Source organism: Dendrobates tinctorius, unplaced genomic scaffold (assembly GCF_039654945.1).
Source record: "Dendrobates tinctorius isolate UK_male_01 unplaced genomic scaffold, ASM3965494v1 ptg000035l, whole genome shotgun sequence".
NCBI lineage: Eukaryota > Metazoa > Chordata > Amphibia > Anura > Dendrobatidae > Dendrobates > Dendrobates tinctorius.
The window spans coordinates 43,410,751-43,428,030 of NW_027361703.1; the positions used below are offsets into that span (position 1 = coordinate 43,410,751).

General features: G+C 43.0%; 1 protein-coding gene across 4 annotated transcripts in view; it reads left to right on the forward strand.

Moving 5' to 3' along the window:
- Positions 1-17,280, forward strand: part of HDAC10 (histone deacetylase 10) — a 150,369-nt gene that overhangs the window by 104,607 nt on the left and 28,482 nt on the right. For 2 of the 4 annotated variants that reach the window (XM_073573436.1, XM_073573437.1), the window contains exons 17-20: positions 1,699-1,755; positions 4,117-4,201; positions 15,045-15,233; positions 15,713-15,872. In XM_073573436.1, the coding sequence (XP_073429537.1) occupies positions 1,699-1,755; positions 4,117-4,201; positions 15,045-15,233; positions 15,713-15,872 (491 nt within the window). Of the gene's footprint in view, positions 1-1,698; positions 1,756-4,116; positions 4,202-10,730; positions 10,875-15,044; positions 15,234-15,712; positions 15,873-17,280 lie in introns of those variants that run through there. The other 2 variants (XM_073573438.1, XM_073573439.1) reach the window with 2 other exon arrangements.

Genomic DNA, 17,280 nt, shown 5'->3' on the forward strand with positions numbered 1-17,280 from the left:
GCAGATTTCTCTGATAAGATACATTACAAAGTTTCCTATTTTCACATGTACTATTGATTTATGAAATTAAAATTATGGTTACTCTTTGGATGTAAATACCGTATATACTCTTGTATAAGCCGAGATTTTCAGCCCATTTTTTTGGGCTGAAAGTCCCCCTCTCGGCTTATACACGAGTCATATACCTGGGGGTCGGCGGGGGAAGGGGAGCAGGGGTGTCAGAGATCATACTATCCCCCCCCTGACGCGTCTCTGCAGCCCCCCTTCTCTTACGGTCTCCCTTTCTTCAGTGGTCACGTGGTACCGCTCATTAAACTCATGAATATCCGCATATTTATGAGTTTAATGAGTGGTACCACGTGACCGCCGAAGGAAGGAAGACCGTAGGAGCAGCTGGGCTGCAGAGACCGTGCCAGGAGGGGGTAAGTATATTAGATATTCACCTGTCCCGGGTCCATCGTTACTCACCGCTGTCTGCTGCGTCCTGTGTTAGTGACGTTTAGCCAGCAGAGGGCGCGATGACATGGTTAGTGCGCACTGCGCCCTCTGCTGGCTGAACAGTCACTGACACAGAACGCAGCAGACAGCGGTGAGCAGCGATGGACCCAGGATAGGTAAATATCTCAGGTGCCAGGTCCTCAGTGAGGGGCGACATCGGCACCTGGCCCCCAGCAAGGAGAGGTGAGTATGGCATTTTTTTTTGCAGCAGCATATGGGGGCATAATATATGGAGCATTGTATGGGAGCAGCATATGGGGGCATAGTCTATGGGGCAGCATATAGGGGCATATTCTATGGAGCAGCATATGGGGGCATATTCTATGGGGAAGCATATGGGGGCATATTTTATGGAGCGGCATATGAGGGCATATTCTATGGAGCAGCATATGAGGGCAGCATATGGGGGCATATTCTATGGGCCAGCATATGGGGGCATATTCTATTCTATGAGGCAGTATATGGGGGCATATTGTATGGAGAAGCATATGAGGCATATTTTATGGAGCAGCATATGTGGGCATATTCTATGGAGCAGCATATAGGGGCATATTCTATGGGGCAGCATATGGGGGCATATTCTATGGGGCAGCATATGGGGGCATATTTTATGGGGCAGCATATAGGGGCATATTCAATGGAGCAGCATATGGGGGCATAATCTATGGAGCATCTTATAGGGCATAATCTATGGAGCATTTTATGGAGCATCTTATGGGGGCATATTCTATGGAGCATCTTATGGGGCCATAACCTTTATTGAGCATTATATGAGGCATATTATTCTATGGAGCATGTTATGGGGCCATCATTAACCTTTGTGCAGCATTATATGGGGCGTATTTTGTATGGAGCATCTTATTGGGCCCATCATGAACTGTATGGAGCATTATATGGGGCTCCTGATTCAATATGGATATTCAGAAACATTTAACCTACTAATGTCTCAATTAGTTTTACTTTTATTGGTATCTATTTTTATTTTTGAAATCTACCAGTAGCTGCTGCATTTTCCACCCTAGGCTTATACACGAGTCAATAAGTTTTCCCATTTTTTTGTGGCAAAATTAGGGGGGGTCAGCTTATACTCAGGTCTGCTTATACACGAGTATATACAGTAAGCAACCTAGGTTCTGTACTGAAGAAAGGTAGGACTAGATCAATGATTTATTTGTATTGTTTATTTCTTATTATGTCCAGGGTATTTTGTGTCCTTATTGGGGATGTGGAGACGAAACCTGAAATATCAAATGATGGGTAAGTGGTCTTTAAAGAGTCATTAAGCTTTTCCTTTTTTATGTCATAAATATTTGTTATTGTTATATGCAACTGATTAATTGATACACATGATTTAAAAACTGTGGGAACCTGATGTATACAGCAGGCTCACTCTCCATACCATGCAGGTGATGGTTGTGTATGACAGCCAGGACCTGCCCTTAACAATTGCAGTTGGAGCAGTGCTTCGCCTGCGATTATTAACTTGTTAAATGCCGCGGTCAATCCCTAAGGGTACCGTTACACTTAGCGATGCACCAGCGATCCCGACCACGATATGAAGCGGTCAGGATCGCTGGTGCATCGCTAAGTAGTCACTAATGAGCTGCCAAACAGGCAGATCTCACCAGCAACATAGCAGCGGTCGGGGGTCGCTACTTACCTGTCAGACGAGGCGATGAAGACGTCCTCCCGCCCGCGTCCACGCGTCGCTCGTCTCCACAGCAGGAAGCCCAGCAGGAAGTGGCCGACGAGAAACGGCCCAGGACGTTCTCACGCGATCAACGATAATCAGCGGGGGAGCCGGTCGGAGGTAAGTATCATACATAGCGATATCGCTAGCAATATTGCTGCAGCGTCACAAAACTAGTGACATTATATCGATATTGCTAGCGATATCGCTTCGTGTAACGGGCCCTTAACTGCAGCCTTTAACACACGCTGACGTGTGCGTGGGTGATTAACTCCGCTCATTGGCGCCGACTGGTTGTCATAACAGTCGGAGATCAGGTGATGATCCCTATACCTGTCATTACAGAGTTTATTTGAAACCTGCTGGTGTCCCGGCTTCAATGGAGACCGTGATTTTTGGCATCTTCAAGTCCCCTAAGGGGACTCACAAGAACAGTAAAAAATTGTTTTAAAAAATAGGAAAAAAAACCTAAATGTTCAAATTACCCCCCTACCCCCCCCCATTGAAGATAAAGATATAATTTAAAACAAAAAAAAAATATAGACATGCGATATCGCCGCATTCAGAATAGTCCGACTCCGATCTATCAAAATATAAAAACAAAGTAACCAGATTGGTAAACACCGTAAACAGAATAAATTCAAGAACTTAATTTTTTTTGGTCTCCACAATTCCACAAAAAAATGCTGTAACAAGCGATCAAAAAGTCACATCTAATCCAAAATGGTACTAATAAAAATGTTGTCTCGCCCCACAAAAAATAACTGCATTTATTGCATTCATTAAGATATTCTAATCAAATGGATACAGGCCATCTGGCCCTCTGTTTCTAATCTGTCTTCTTATAGGATGATATAGGAGATTAGGGATAGCCATCGCACGAGCGGGGGCGCCATTCTCGTATTTCTTAGGGTGCCAACCTCCGCACCTAGGTAGGTGTTCAGTCATTTTGTATAGGGCCAGGTCACTCTTTTCTTCACATCGGCTGAGTGAGATTGTTATCAGATGGTAGCACGTATTATCAATTTTTATACATCTTCTTTATGTCCATTTCCCCTTTTTTTTCCGTTTTTTGAGGTTTTTGGGCTATAATAGTATTGTGCAGTTTTTAACTGCTATGATTCAGGTTTTTCTGACCACATGACTGGATTGGCAGATTCAGCTGGTTAGATTTGGTTTGACCTTATCTCTTTCCAGCAATACAATAGCCCGTTTTTTACTAGGCTCTATAATAGGGGACATCTGTGCAATTTTAGATTGTTATTTTTGTACTTAATAAAAGTTATATTTTAATACGGTTTTTTTCAGTTAGTTGGTCTCCACAATTCCACAAAAAAATGCTGTAACAAGCGATCAAAAAGTCGCATCTAATCCAAAACGGTACTAATAAAAACGTTGTCTCGCCCCACAAAAAATAAGCTATAATACAGCTACAACGGCTGAAAAGTAAAAATGTTACGGGTCTCAGAAAATGGCGACAGAATCCTCTCATTTTTTTACAGACTTCTAAATTTTTTTCACCACTAAAATAATAAAACACTAGCCATATTTGGTATCTCCGTAATTGTATTGATGAGGAAAATCATATTGCATGGAAATTTTGACCACAAAATGTACACTGTAAAAACAATGCCCAAAAAAAAGTCAGCATTGTGATTTTTTTTTTTCGAGTATACTGTGTGGTAAAATGAAAGGTATCATTCAAAAGTGCAACTCATCCCGCAGAAAACAAGCTCTCATGTGGCTATGTGGACGGAAAAATAAGAGTTACGGCTCTGTGAAGGAGGGGAGGAAAAAATGAAAACGCAAAAACAGAAATTGGCCGCAGTGTAAAGGGGTTAATAATGTTATATGATGATAATAATAAAGAATGCTTGGGAATGCAGGAAAGCTGAATTAGATTTGCTAATTGACTTTACATCTTGCAGGAAAACTCTGTGTCTAACAATTTCTGGAGACAAAATGCCTGAGAAGACTCACTCACCGTATCAAACTTTCCTCCAGTGGAAGGAAGTAAGTGAAGTACAAGAGGCAAATGATCAACAGTATTTATTACCAATGCTTGTGCATTTTCGGAATGTTAAAGGGGTTGGCCACTTTGTCTTTGTTTTAGGCTGTGTGCACACATAGCGATTTTTAAGCGTTTTTGCCGCGATTTTCGGCGCGAAAACGCTTAAAAATCGTGTACAGAACGCCCCCCATGCATTCCTATGGCATTCCGCACATGCTGTGCTAATGCTGCGCTTTTTTCCGCGGCGGAATCGCATCGCGGAAAAAATCGCAGCATGCTCATTCTTTTGTGCGGAATCGCAAAGAATTGCCGCGATTCCGCACCCGTAGGAATGCATGAGAATCGCTTACTTCCCGCATGTGGCTATGCCCACCATGCGGGAAGTTAAGCGTCTCATGTGCGGTTGGTACCCACGGTGTGGAGGAGAGGAGACTGTCCTCCAGGCCCTGGGTACCATACCCCTGTAAAAAAAAGAATAAAAAATAAAAAATCGGGGTATATTTACCTTCCGGTGTCCCGCGCTGCATTCCCGGCCTAGCGTTCCCAGTAATGCCTTGCGGCAAGGCCCTGTAATGACGTAGTCTTGCATGATCGCTATAGCAACGCGAGACTACGTCATCACAGGTCTCGCAAGGCATTACTGGGAACGCTGAGGCCCGGGAATGCAGCGCGGGACGCCGGAAGGTAAATATACCCCGATTTTTTATTTTTTTTAGCATTTTAACATCCTATCTTTTACTATTGATGCCGCATAGGCGGCCTCAATAGTAAAAACTTGGTCACACTTGTCAAACACTATGTTTGACGAGTGTGATCAACCTGTCAATCACTTTCCAAGCGATGCTTCAAATCGCTTGGAAAGTGCTTGAATAACGCACGTGAAAATCGCGGCAAAATCGCGATCATAATCGCGGTAAAATCGCGCGGAAAAAAACGCGCGATTTCTGGGAAGGAGTCCGGTTTTTAGTGAGCGTTTTAAAACGCTACGTGTGCACATAGCCTTAAAGGGAGCCTGTTGACATAAAAATGCCATCCAATCTGCAGGCACCAAGTTATAGAGCAGGGGGAGGTGAGCAGATTGATATATAGTTTTGTGAGAAAAGTCTTAGTATAACCTGTGCTTTCATAATTTAATCCTCTGCATTTTCTGGGATTGTTGGTCCAGTAGGCGGTCCGATCAGTGACTGACTGCTTTCTTTGTAGAGGTGTGCATGCAGTGATAGCTGTCAGTCACTGATATGATCGCCCGCTGGGCTGAAAATCCCAGAAAGATCTGAGGTCTAAATGGTTAAAACACAGGTTATACTGAGACTTTTTTCCCCACAAAATTATATATATATATATATATATATATATATATATATATATCTGCTCAGCAGAGGTTATCCTTCGTGGCCTGTGAACAGAGCCTCCAATTTTGTGAAGCATAAAAATACAATGGATCTAATTAAATCTTCCCCGTTCAAAAGGAATAAATCATTACTCTCATTATAATTCAGTCCTCAATTCTATAAAATAAAAACGGTTCTGAAATATCTACTGATCTTGTATGAAGATGCGATCATTTCCAACATTTTAAGCCCAGGTTATCTAGTAGTTGCTAAAAAAGCCCAGACATTTCATCTCCTAGGATGCATAATTCAATGGAACAAAGATATATCTGACTGAATTGTGAAGGTCTTTATGTAGGCTGTACTCAGGGCCGGACTGGGACTAAAATTCAGCCCTGGCATTTGAAATTACACAGGCCCACTAGTCACATGGTGACTATATAATATCTTTGTACACTTGTAGGTTACAAGAAATGAGAGGAGATTAACACGACTATATAACATGTAGTCACAGCTGTGCCCAGTATTTCAGCTCAGGCCTATTTATTGCTTTTAGTTGCAGTACTCCTCCCAAAGCTCTGTCCCCTTTTGTACGCACGGTGACAGAATTCCTGGCAGAACTACTATCCAGTGGGCAACCAGTTCGCCTGGTCATAGCCGCCCCTATCATACGCCCCGGCCACATCCATTTCGCAACTAGTCACACCCATGTCCACACCCAACCGCACCCATTTAGCACTGCTGATCACACTGACTGGTACTGAGGGCACAGTGGCTGGCATTATGGGCACACTGACTGGCACTAAGGAAGAGAGAAAACCGAGAGAGAGAGAAAAAAGAAAACAGAGCGAAAGAAAGGAGAGCGAGAAAGAAGAAAGAACAGAGAGAGAAAGAGGGGAAAGAAAGAATAGAGAGAGACAAAGAAAGAAAGAAAGAACAGAGAGAAAGAGAGGAAAGAAAAAGAAAGAGGGGAAAGAAAGAACAGAGAGAGAAAGAAAAAAGAAAAATTAGAGAGAGAAAGAAAGAACAGAGAGAGAGAGAAAGAAAATGAGGGAAAGACAGAACAGAGAATGAGAAAGAAAGAACAGAGAAAGAAAGAAAAAGAGAGAAAGAAATAAAGATTCTATAAAGATACTATAGCAGCCCGTCTCCCATTGTAGTGCCCACCTGAGCCTCCCGATGCAGGACATATCATGATCCGCTCACATGGCCGGCATCCCTAATTCCAAGGCGATCCTGCTGTCTGCGCTGTCGGAGGAGGACATGGTGATGGATCTAAAGCATTCCTAGTTCCGTCACAATCTCCTTATGAAATTATGTAATTTCCGGTCAGCTTCCAGCACATCACTTCCGCTCCGTATACCCCATACACACGCGGCTCCGCTCCGTACACCTCGTACACGCACGGCTCCGGTCCGTACACACGCGGCTCTGCTCCGCTCCGTACACCTCATACACGCGCGGCTCCGCTCACCTCGTACACACACGGCTCTGCTCCGTACACCTCGTACACACATGGCTCTGCTCCGTACACCTTGTACACACACGGCTCCTCTCCGTACACCTCGTACACATCCGGCTCCGCTCCGTACACCTCGTACACACACGGCTCCTCTCCATACACCTCGTACATACACGACTCCGTTCCGTACACCTCATGCACACACAGCTCTGCTACATCTACCCTGTAAACCCCTCCTAACCCCACACATACTTCCCTCATCCAGCACCATGACAACCAGCACAGCAGAGTCCTGCAGACACCAAGAGGCAGGGCTGTGCGCACAGGACCTGTGATGAGGTCACAGGAGGGGCGGAGTCAGGGGTCACATGATCAGGGGTCTGGACAAAGGCTCCTGATCATGTGACCCCTGACTCCTCCCCTCCTGTGACCTCATCACAGGTCCTGTGTACAGAGAAGAGAGCAGGCAAGCGACGCTGTGAGTGGCTGCGGGGGGTCTCATGCTAGGGCGAGGATGGGGTGCGTGGGGGGGGGGGCGTGGCGGCTTATCTCCCTGCAGTGCGGGATAGAAATTTAATCCCGGGAAGGTTGGAAACTATAACCGCTGTGCCCGCAGAGGGCCGGCGGCAGGAACAACAGCCAGGCCAGTGGCCACATCAGCTGGCCCGCGGCCCACATGACAGCGGCCCAGCGGGAAAATGCCTGGTTGGGCATATTACCAATCCGGGCCTGGCTGTACTATCCCTGCAAGCTTAAGAAGCGCATCTCGCAGCATATATCAGATAGTAACAATCTGACATTAGCCGCAATATCTCCCATGTATCCTGAGCACTTTATCCAGCACCATCACCTTGATACACTACCATTCAAAAGTTTTGGGTCACTTAGAAATGATCTTATTTTTGAAAGTAAAGCACAGTTTTTTTTCCAATGAAGCTAACATTAAATGATTCAGAAATACACTCTATACATTGTTAATGTGGTAAATGACTATTCTAGCTGCAAACGTCTGGTTTGTAATGCAATATCTTCATAGGTGTATAGAGGCCCATTTCCAGCAACCGTCACTCCAGTGTTCTTATTGTACTTTGTGTTTGGTAACTGTGTAAGAAGGCTAATGGATGTTTAGAATACCCTTGAAAACCCTTGTGTATGTTAGCGCAGCTGAAAACAGTTTAGAGAAGCTATAAACCTGACATTTCTTTGAGCTAGTTGAGAATCTGGAGCATTACATATGTTGGTTCCATTAAACTCTAAAAATGGCCAGAAAAAAAGAACTTTAATGTGAAACTCGACAGTCTATTCTTGTTCTTAGAAATGAAGGCTATTCCATGCGAGAAATTGCCAAGAATCTGAAGATTTCCTACAACGGTGTGTACTATTCCCTTCAGAGGAGAGCACAGACAGTCTGTAACCAGAGTAGAAAGAGAAGTAGGAGGCCCCGCCGCACAACTGAGCTGCAAGACAAGTACATTAGAGTCTGTAGTTTGAGAAAACAACGCCTCACAGGTCCTCAACTGGCAGCTTCATTAAATAGTACACGCAAAACGCCAATGTCAACGTCTACAGTAAAGAGGTGACTCCGGGATGCTGGCCTTCAGGGCAGAGTGGCAAAGAAAAAGCCATATCTGAGACTGATAAAAGGAAAAGATTAATATGGGCAAAAGAACACAGACATTGGACAGAGGAAGATTGGAAAAAAGTGTTATGGACAGACGAATCCAAGTTTGAGGTGTTTGGATCACACAGAAGAACATTTGTGAGACGCAGAACAACTGAAAAGAGGCTGGAAGAGTGCCTGACGCCATCTGTCAAGCATGGTGGAGGTAATGTGATGGTCTGGGGATACTTTGGTGCTGGTAAAGTGGGAGATTTGTACAAGGTAAACGGGATTTTGAATAAGGAAGGCCATCACTCCATTTTGCACCGCCATGCCATACCTTGTGGACAGCGCTTGATTGGAGCCAATTTCATCCTACAACAGGATAATGACCCAAAGCACACCTCCAAATTATGCAAGAACTATTTAGGGAAGAAGCAGGCAGCTGGTATTCTGTCTGTAATGGAGTGGCCAGTGCAGTCACCAGATCTCAACCCCATTGAGCTGTTGTGGGAGTAGCTTGACCGTATGGTATGCAGAAAGTGCCCAGCAAGCCAAACCAACTTGTGGGAGGGGCTTCTGGAAGCATGGGACGAAATTTCTCCAGATTCCCTTAGCAAATTAACTGCTAGAATGCCAAAGGTCTGCAATGCTGCAAAGGGAGCATTCTTTGCAGAAAGCAAAGTTTGAAGGAGAAAATTATTTCAAATAAAAATCTTTTTTCGAACCTTGTCAATGTCTGGACCAGATTTTAAATTCATTTGGCAACAAATTTGACTAATAAAAGTATGAGTTTTCATGGAAAACACAAAATTGTCTGGTTGACCCCAAACTTTTGAACGGTAGTGTAGGTATGACAGGTTCTCGTCCTCCTTACTGCAGCCTTCCACACAGACCACGCTGCTCTCCTGGACACAAGCCAGCTGCTAGGAAAGGAGTGTGTGACCAGAACTGTCCGTCAGCCTGTACCAACTGAAAAATGCTTCACATGGGAAAGCTATTTTGTTACCCTCCAATAAAACAAACAAAAAAAATCTGGTCACAGATCCCTCTATCAGCAGCCATTTTGTGGACAAGAGATAGGAGAGCTGTGCAGTCTGTGAGGAAGGCTGTCCCAAGACGCACAGGAGGAAAACCTGCAAAAGTACCAGAAGTATGCACTATACTAGGGACCATAATCCCAAAAGTAGTATGGAGAACACGAATACAGAAAATAGAGTATATGAACCCTAAGGTAAATAGAGGAACAATGTGGAGGCCTATTTAACGAAAAATCGGATTTTATTGTGAAGTAAAAAAATTAATTGTAAATAGGCAACATTACATTAAATGATCATAAAATGAAATAGTAGCAGGTCAGACAGAGACCTAAAAAAAGTGTGACAACATGGTAGACACGTAAATGTTTTTACACATTAGTGCCATAGATGGCTGATACCCAGTAACAATTCACAGGAAAAAGAATCCATTTATATGATCTCAAAATAGTAATCTAAGATGTCCACTAGATGGCACCCAAATGCATAGGAACACCAAATGCATAGTATGTATAGGGTCCAGTCACACAATAACAGAGGAGATCAAATAATACCTATTGTCAAACAGCAGAAACATCATGTATAAAGTGTCAAGTACTTACCTATGAAGTGCTCTGTGCCAGCCTGTGTCAGTGGCCCCGACGTGTGTTTCGTACGGGCAACAGAGTATTTGGTGTTCTTTTGTATTTGGGTGCCATCTAGTGGCCATTTTAATTACTGTTTTGAGATCATATAATAATAATCTTTATTTTTATATAGCGGTAACATATTCCGCAGCGCTTTACACACATTATCATCACTGTCCCCGATGGGACTCACATTCTAAATTCCCTATCAGTGTGTCTTTGGAATGTGGGAGGAAACCGGAGTACCCGGAGGAAACCCATGCAAACACGGGGAGCACCCAGGACTCCAGCGCTGCAAGGCTGCAGTGCTATCCACTGTGCCACTCTGCTGCCCTATCATATAAGTAGATTTTTTACTCACCGTAAAATGTGTTTCTCATAGTATTCATTGGGAGACACAGGACCACGGGATAGTCTGCTACCACCGGGAGGCTGACACTATTATTGTGATTAAATAAAATTGTCTCCTCCCCAGTAGACTATACCCTCCTGCTGGAGCAGGCTTCCTCAGTTTTGTGAGAAAGCAGTAGGAGAAAAGAAATAAAGAAGAAACATAACTGTATGCCTAACCGGGCAATCAAGGGAGGGAGCGCTGTTCCCCAATGAAGGCTACAAGTAACACATTTTACGGTGAGTAAAAAAATCTTTTTTCCTCATTTGTTTTATTGGGGGGGGACAGTAGCATAGGGAGGGATAGTATTAAACCTCATACCATTACCACCTGGTCTTCTGCCCAAACTTAAGCGAAAGTCTGGGCTACTGCCACCTGTAGTACCTTCCTGCCCAGAATTGCATCTGGAGGTAAGCGCAAGCGATGCTTCCAGTCCGGACTGTAAGAAGGAGAGCCATACTGGCAAGGAAAAAACTATAGGTGAAGTACTAGTTGACTCTGGCAGCGAAAAAAATCAGCTCATCTTTGATGGAAACCACGTAAGTTTCTGGAGTGGCGAAGCCTGGAGTTTCGTCTCTACCAGACGTTGTTTTTGCTTGTGAAGGAAGGGAGTCCAGCTTCGATCCATAAAAACAAATCCTTTATTTCATGATTAAAATAGATATGGCAACACTACATTATGCCTAGGCAATAGGCATCGTTGGGGATAAGGGTTGCAAGGAGGTGAAACCGGACGACATTAAATGACATTAAATTGTGTTTTTATACTCACTTATAAGATGCACCTGCCTTCTGAAGGGTTCAGAGCTAAACCTTCACAAATGCCAAATAATTAATCAACTGATGGTTCAAACCATACAGCAACTTTAAAGCGCCACTTTTCTGGCTCTCACCCCATCCTGACCGTGTTTAAGAATGCAGTAGTCAATCAAAACTTGTCCGGTTTCGCTTCCTTGCACCCCTTATCCCCAATCATGCCTATGCACCCCGGCAAGCTACCGTAATCCAGACGCTGCAGCTGTGATTGCACACAGCTGCCCACCACCAGTCTAACTCTGACCTACCAAGGTCAAAAGACCATCTGTACGAGTAGGAACCCCAGCAGCAGCAGCTGCTACCTGCACAGCTCCTGGTAACCATGACCCTAATACCTTATTGGGGGGGGGACAGGCTTACGACAGGGATATACTTACCTGTCCTGAAGCTCTAGATCCCGTTATCTTCTCTATGCATGTGGCTTTGTGGGGCGGCGGGCAAGAGCTAGTTAGCTTATGGACCTCCATCCCAGTACCTGCATCGGTTACACCAACGTGAGGGGACACGGACTGAATAATTACAGCCTATAGTCTCCACTGCTAGGTGGGTGAAACAGAGTACACAATAACACTCTGTTACCCAGAGACATCCATCTGAAAAACAAAAAAACAAAGTGGTTAGCGCCTAACCTAAGTCAGGTCTGAGATAGTCTTTACCTCCGACTGTATTGACACTACACTGAGGAAGCCTGCTCCAGCAGGCAGGGTATAGTCTGCTAGGGAGGAGACGATTGTTACTAGGTATCTGACATCTACAGTTGTGGCCAAAAGTATTGACACCCCTGCAATTCTGTCAGATAATACTCAGTTTCTTCCTGAAAATGATTGCAAACACAAATTCTTTGGTATTATTATCTTCATTTAATTTGTCTTAAATGAAAAAATACAAAAGAGAATGAAGCAAAAAGCAAAACATTGATCATTTCACACAAAACTCCAAAAATGGGCCAGACAAAAGTATTGGCACCCTCAGCCTAATACTTGGTTGCACAACCTTTAGCCAAAATAACTGCGACCAACCTCTTCCGGTAACCATCAATGAGTTTCTTACAATGCTCTGCTGGAATTTTAAACCATTCTTCTTTGGCAAACTGCTCCAGGTCCCTGATATTTGAAGGGTGCCTTCTCCAAACTGCCATTTTTAGATCACTCCACAGGTGTTCTATGGGATTCAGGTCTGGACTCATTGCTGGCCACCTTAGAAGTCTCCAGTGCTTTCTCTCAAACCATTTTCTAGTGCTTTTTGAAGTGTGTTTTGGGTCATTGTCCTGCTGGAAGACCCATGACCTCTGAGGGAGACCCAGCTTTCTCACACTGGGCCCTACATTATGCTGCAAAATTTGTTGGTAGTCTTCAGACTTCATAATGCCATGCACACGGTCAAGCAGTCCAGTGCCAGAGGCAGCAAAGCAACCCCAAAACATCAGGGAACCTCCGCCATGTTTGACTGTAGGGACCGTGTTCTTTTCTTTGAATGCCTCTTTTTTTCTCCTGTAAACTCTATGTTGATGCCTTTGCCCAAAAAGCTCTACTTTTGTCTCATCTGACCAGAGAACATTCTTACAAAACGTTTTAGACTTTTTCAGGTAAGTTTTGGCAAACTCCAGTCTGGCTTTTTTTATGTCTCGGGGTAAGAAGTGGGGTCTTCCTGGGTCTCCTACCATACAGTCCCTTTTCATTCAGACGCCGACGGATAGTACGGGTTGACACTGTTGTACCCTCGGACTGCAGGGCAGCTTGAACTTGTTTGGATGTTAGTCGAGGTTCTTTATCCATCATCCGCACAATCTTGCGTTGAAATCTGTTGTCAATTTTTCTTTTCCGTCCACATCTAGGGAGGTTAGCCACAGTGCCATGGGCTTTAAACTTTTTGATGACACTGCGCACGGTAGACACAGGAACATTCAGGTCTTTGGAGATGGACTTGTAGCCTTGAGATTGCTCATGCTTCCTCACAAGTTGGTTTCTCAAGTCCTCAGACAGTTCTTTGGTCTTCTTTCTTTTCTCCATGCTCAATGTGGTACACACAAGGACACAGGACAGAGGTTGAGTCAACTTTAATCCATATCAACTGGCTGCAAGTGTGATTTAGTTATTGCCAACACCTGTTGGGTGCCACAGGTAAGTTATAGGTGCTGTTAATTACACAAATTAGAGAAGCATCACGTGATTTTTCGAACAGTGCCAATACTTTTGTCCACCCTCTTTTTATGTTTGGTGTGGAATTATATCCAATTTGGCTTTAGGACAATTCTTTTTGTGTTTTTTTCTTTTAAGACAAATTAAATGAAGATAATAATACCAAAGAATTTGTGTTTGCAATCATTTTCAGGAAGAAACTGAGTATTATCTGACAGAATTGCAGGGGTGTCAATACTTTTGGCCACAACTTGTATGACACCAGCTGAAACCCATCAGTAGTTGGAAAGCAATCCTGACACTTATTGAAAAATATCAGCTGGTTCAAATGATGGCCTATAAAATGTGTCTCATTACCAAAGTGCCACACAAGAAACATCTCTTGATGGATAAAACCAGTGAGCTCAAGACCTTCTCAACTTTATTGTAGCAAAGCATACTGATGGCATTGGTTACAGAAGAATTTCTAAACTACTAAAGGTTTCAGTGGGCACTGTTGGGGCCATAGTCCAGAAGCGGGCAGAACATAATGTCACCATAAACCAGCCATAATCAGGGGTCCCACAAGATTTCAGACAGAGGAGGGTAAAGAATTATCAGAAGAGTTGTGCAAAAGCCAAGGACCACCCATGGAGAGCTACAGAAAACCTGGAATCCGCAGGAACAATTGTTTGAAAGAAAACAATAAGTCATGCACTCAACCTCCATGGCTTGTATACACACTCATGACGGAAGACTCCATTGCTGCACAAAATGCATGTTCAAGCTCGTTTATAGTTTGCTCAACACCATTTAGACAAACCTAACAAATACTAGAAGAATAAAGTCTGGTCAGATGAGACTAAAATTGTACTTTTCGGATGCTTTATACACCCCCCATATTTGAAGTCTAAAAGGCCATAGCAACAGTGAGTGAGGTTTTGAAGTAGGAACATCTTGGTTTGGGGCTGTTTTTCAGCATACAGCACTGACAAACTTCATATGATTGAAGGAAAAATGAATGGACAAATGTAAAAATACATTCTTAATAAAAATCTGATGTTATCTACCATGATGGTGAAGATTAAAGGATGGTGTACATTTCACATATCAGCAAGACAATGATTCCAAACACACAGGCAAGGAAACTCTCAATTGTTTCAGAAAAAGAAAATAAAGCTGCTAGAATGGCCCAGCCAATCACCTGACCTAAATCCAATAGAAAATGTATGGAAGGAAATAAAGCTGAGCGTTCATAGGGAGGGAGTTCACCGAACCTTCAAAATTTTTTTGATGTTAAAGTTCATTGTGTATGATATGCATAATATTTTATATAGTTTTAAAATGGTTGTTCCATTTGTATAATAAATACGAAGTACAGTATACAGTAAAAACTTATTGAGAAAAATGTCCAACCTTGAAAATGTATAAGAAGTAAAGTATTGTTCTGGCTTTCTTCCGGCAGAGTCCACATGAAGGGAGCAGCTTTTTCTATTCACTGTTCCGATTTCTACTTCCCCTGGCTTATTCCTACCAGCCAGACCTGGTTATATTAACTGTTGGAAGCAACAGGAGTATTGGTATAAAGGATATTGCCCTGCTTAGCAGTCTGCTGCAGGCTCTCGCAGATGGTGCTGTGCTCGCTGTTGTATCGGTAAGATTAGACCCATCGGGGACAGTGCCAATAATGTCTGTAAAGCGCTGTGGAATTAATGGCGCTCTATAAATTAAAAAAAATAAATTAGACTAGAATACTCCAGCAGCTCATAATCTGCATCAAGGGTCCTCATTGTCTTGCTAGTTACATTAAAATCTTTCCCTGATTTAATAGTAAGTGACCAACAGGCTATTTGTCAGCATGGTTCTTTACACGTAACCCTTTTGATGATCACTTTATAAAAGTGATATCTGAGGGCTTTTAGATTACAAAGCATCCACCCACTTATGGATGATGGGTGTGATAGTTGTCTACCACTATTGTACGATCACCCTGATATTACACTGTAGATTTTCTGCATCCTACTTCGATCTGTGAATGACCTGTTCAGTAAAAATGCAAGTTTATTTACTTGAAAATGACTTTTAATTTTGTTTTGTATTTCTCTTCTTTTGTCGTAATTTTTCTTTTAACAGGAAGCAGAAAAAGAAATCATAGAAGCCTTGTGTAATATCTTGGTGAAGTGTGCCTCAATGTACTTTGGACCGTACAAAGCTCCTGCTAAAGACTGTGCTCAAAGCTTAACGCAAGAGCTGACTGTCATGCAGACAACATGGAGAATACTGCAATGTATTGGTATGTCTCTGTATCACTATCCATGTCAGTCAATGTGTACTTATACTGTAGGTGTGATAGGGACTTATGAAAAGTTGAAACATATTAGGAGTATTAATGTGTATTTGTATACCTAGATTATAACATAGAATTCTAAATTGCGCTTTAATTCTATAAATTACTGACAACATGAATTTCCAAGCAATAAATTTTGTATTTATTTTCAGAAAATGAGAAATGGTAAAATAACAAAAAATGCAGTGCTTGCAGACCTCAAATAATGCCAAGAAAACAAGTTCATAATCCTTTAGAAACAACAATACTAATGTTTTAACTCAGGAAGAGTTCAGAAATCAATATTTTGTGGAATAACCATGATTGTTAATCAGAACTTTCATGCGTCTTGGCATGCTTTCCACCAGTCTCTCATACTGCTTTTGGGTGACCTTAAGCTACTCCTGGTACAAAAATTTAAGCAGTTCTTCTTAGTTTGATGACTTGTGACTATCCATCTTCCTCTTTATTACATTCAGGAGGTTTTCATTGGGGTTCAGGTCTGGAGATTGGGCTTGCCATGACAGGGATTTGATGTGGTGGTCCTTCATTCAAACATTGATTGACCTAGCTGTGTGGCATGGCGCATTGTTCTGCTGGAAAAAAACAGTCTTCAGAGTTGGGGAACATTGCTTGAGCAGATGGAATCAACTGTTTTATCCAGGATAACCTTCTATGCTGCTTGAATCATACGTCCTTCACAAAGATTAACCTGCCAAATTCCAGCCTTGCTGAAGCATCCCTAGATCATCACCAGTCCTCCACCAAATTTCACACTGGGTGTAAGACATTGTGGCTTGTACGCCTCTCCAGGTACCCGTCTAACCATTAGACGACCAGGTGTTGGGCAAAGCTGAAAATTAGACTAATCAGAGAAGATTACCGTACTCCAGTCCTCTATGGTCCAATCCTTATGGTCTTTGTCAAACTTCAGCCTTGCTCTCCTTTGACTCTCATTGATGAAAGTTTTTTTTTCAGCTTTACATGACTTGTGCCCTACCTCTAGGAGCCTGTTACGAACTGTTCTTGCCATGCACTTCACCCCAGCTGTCATTTGCCATTCTTTGTAGGTCACTTGATGTCATCCTGCCTTTGCTGAGTGACATTCCAATAAGATGACAGTCATTGGAGAGTCGTTTTCGCCCTCTGCCGGTCTGTAGCTTTGTTGTCCACAATGTCTGCTGCTTGACTTTGTTGTAATGGGTTGATGTCTTAAAAATTTTAGGGATGGAAGCAACATGACGCTCACTGTATCCCTCTGCTAGTAAAGGCAGAATTGAGCCCCTTCTTTTCCTTACTCTATACTTTTCTTTTCAACTCCTTTGGCATGGTTAAAAGTTATTTTTTCATTCCTATTACTTTTGGGATATTACTA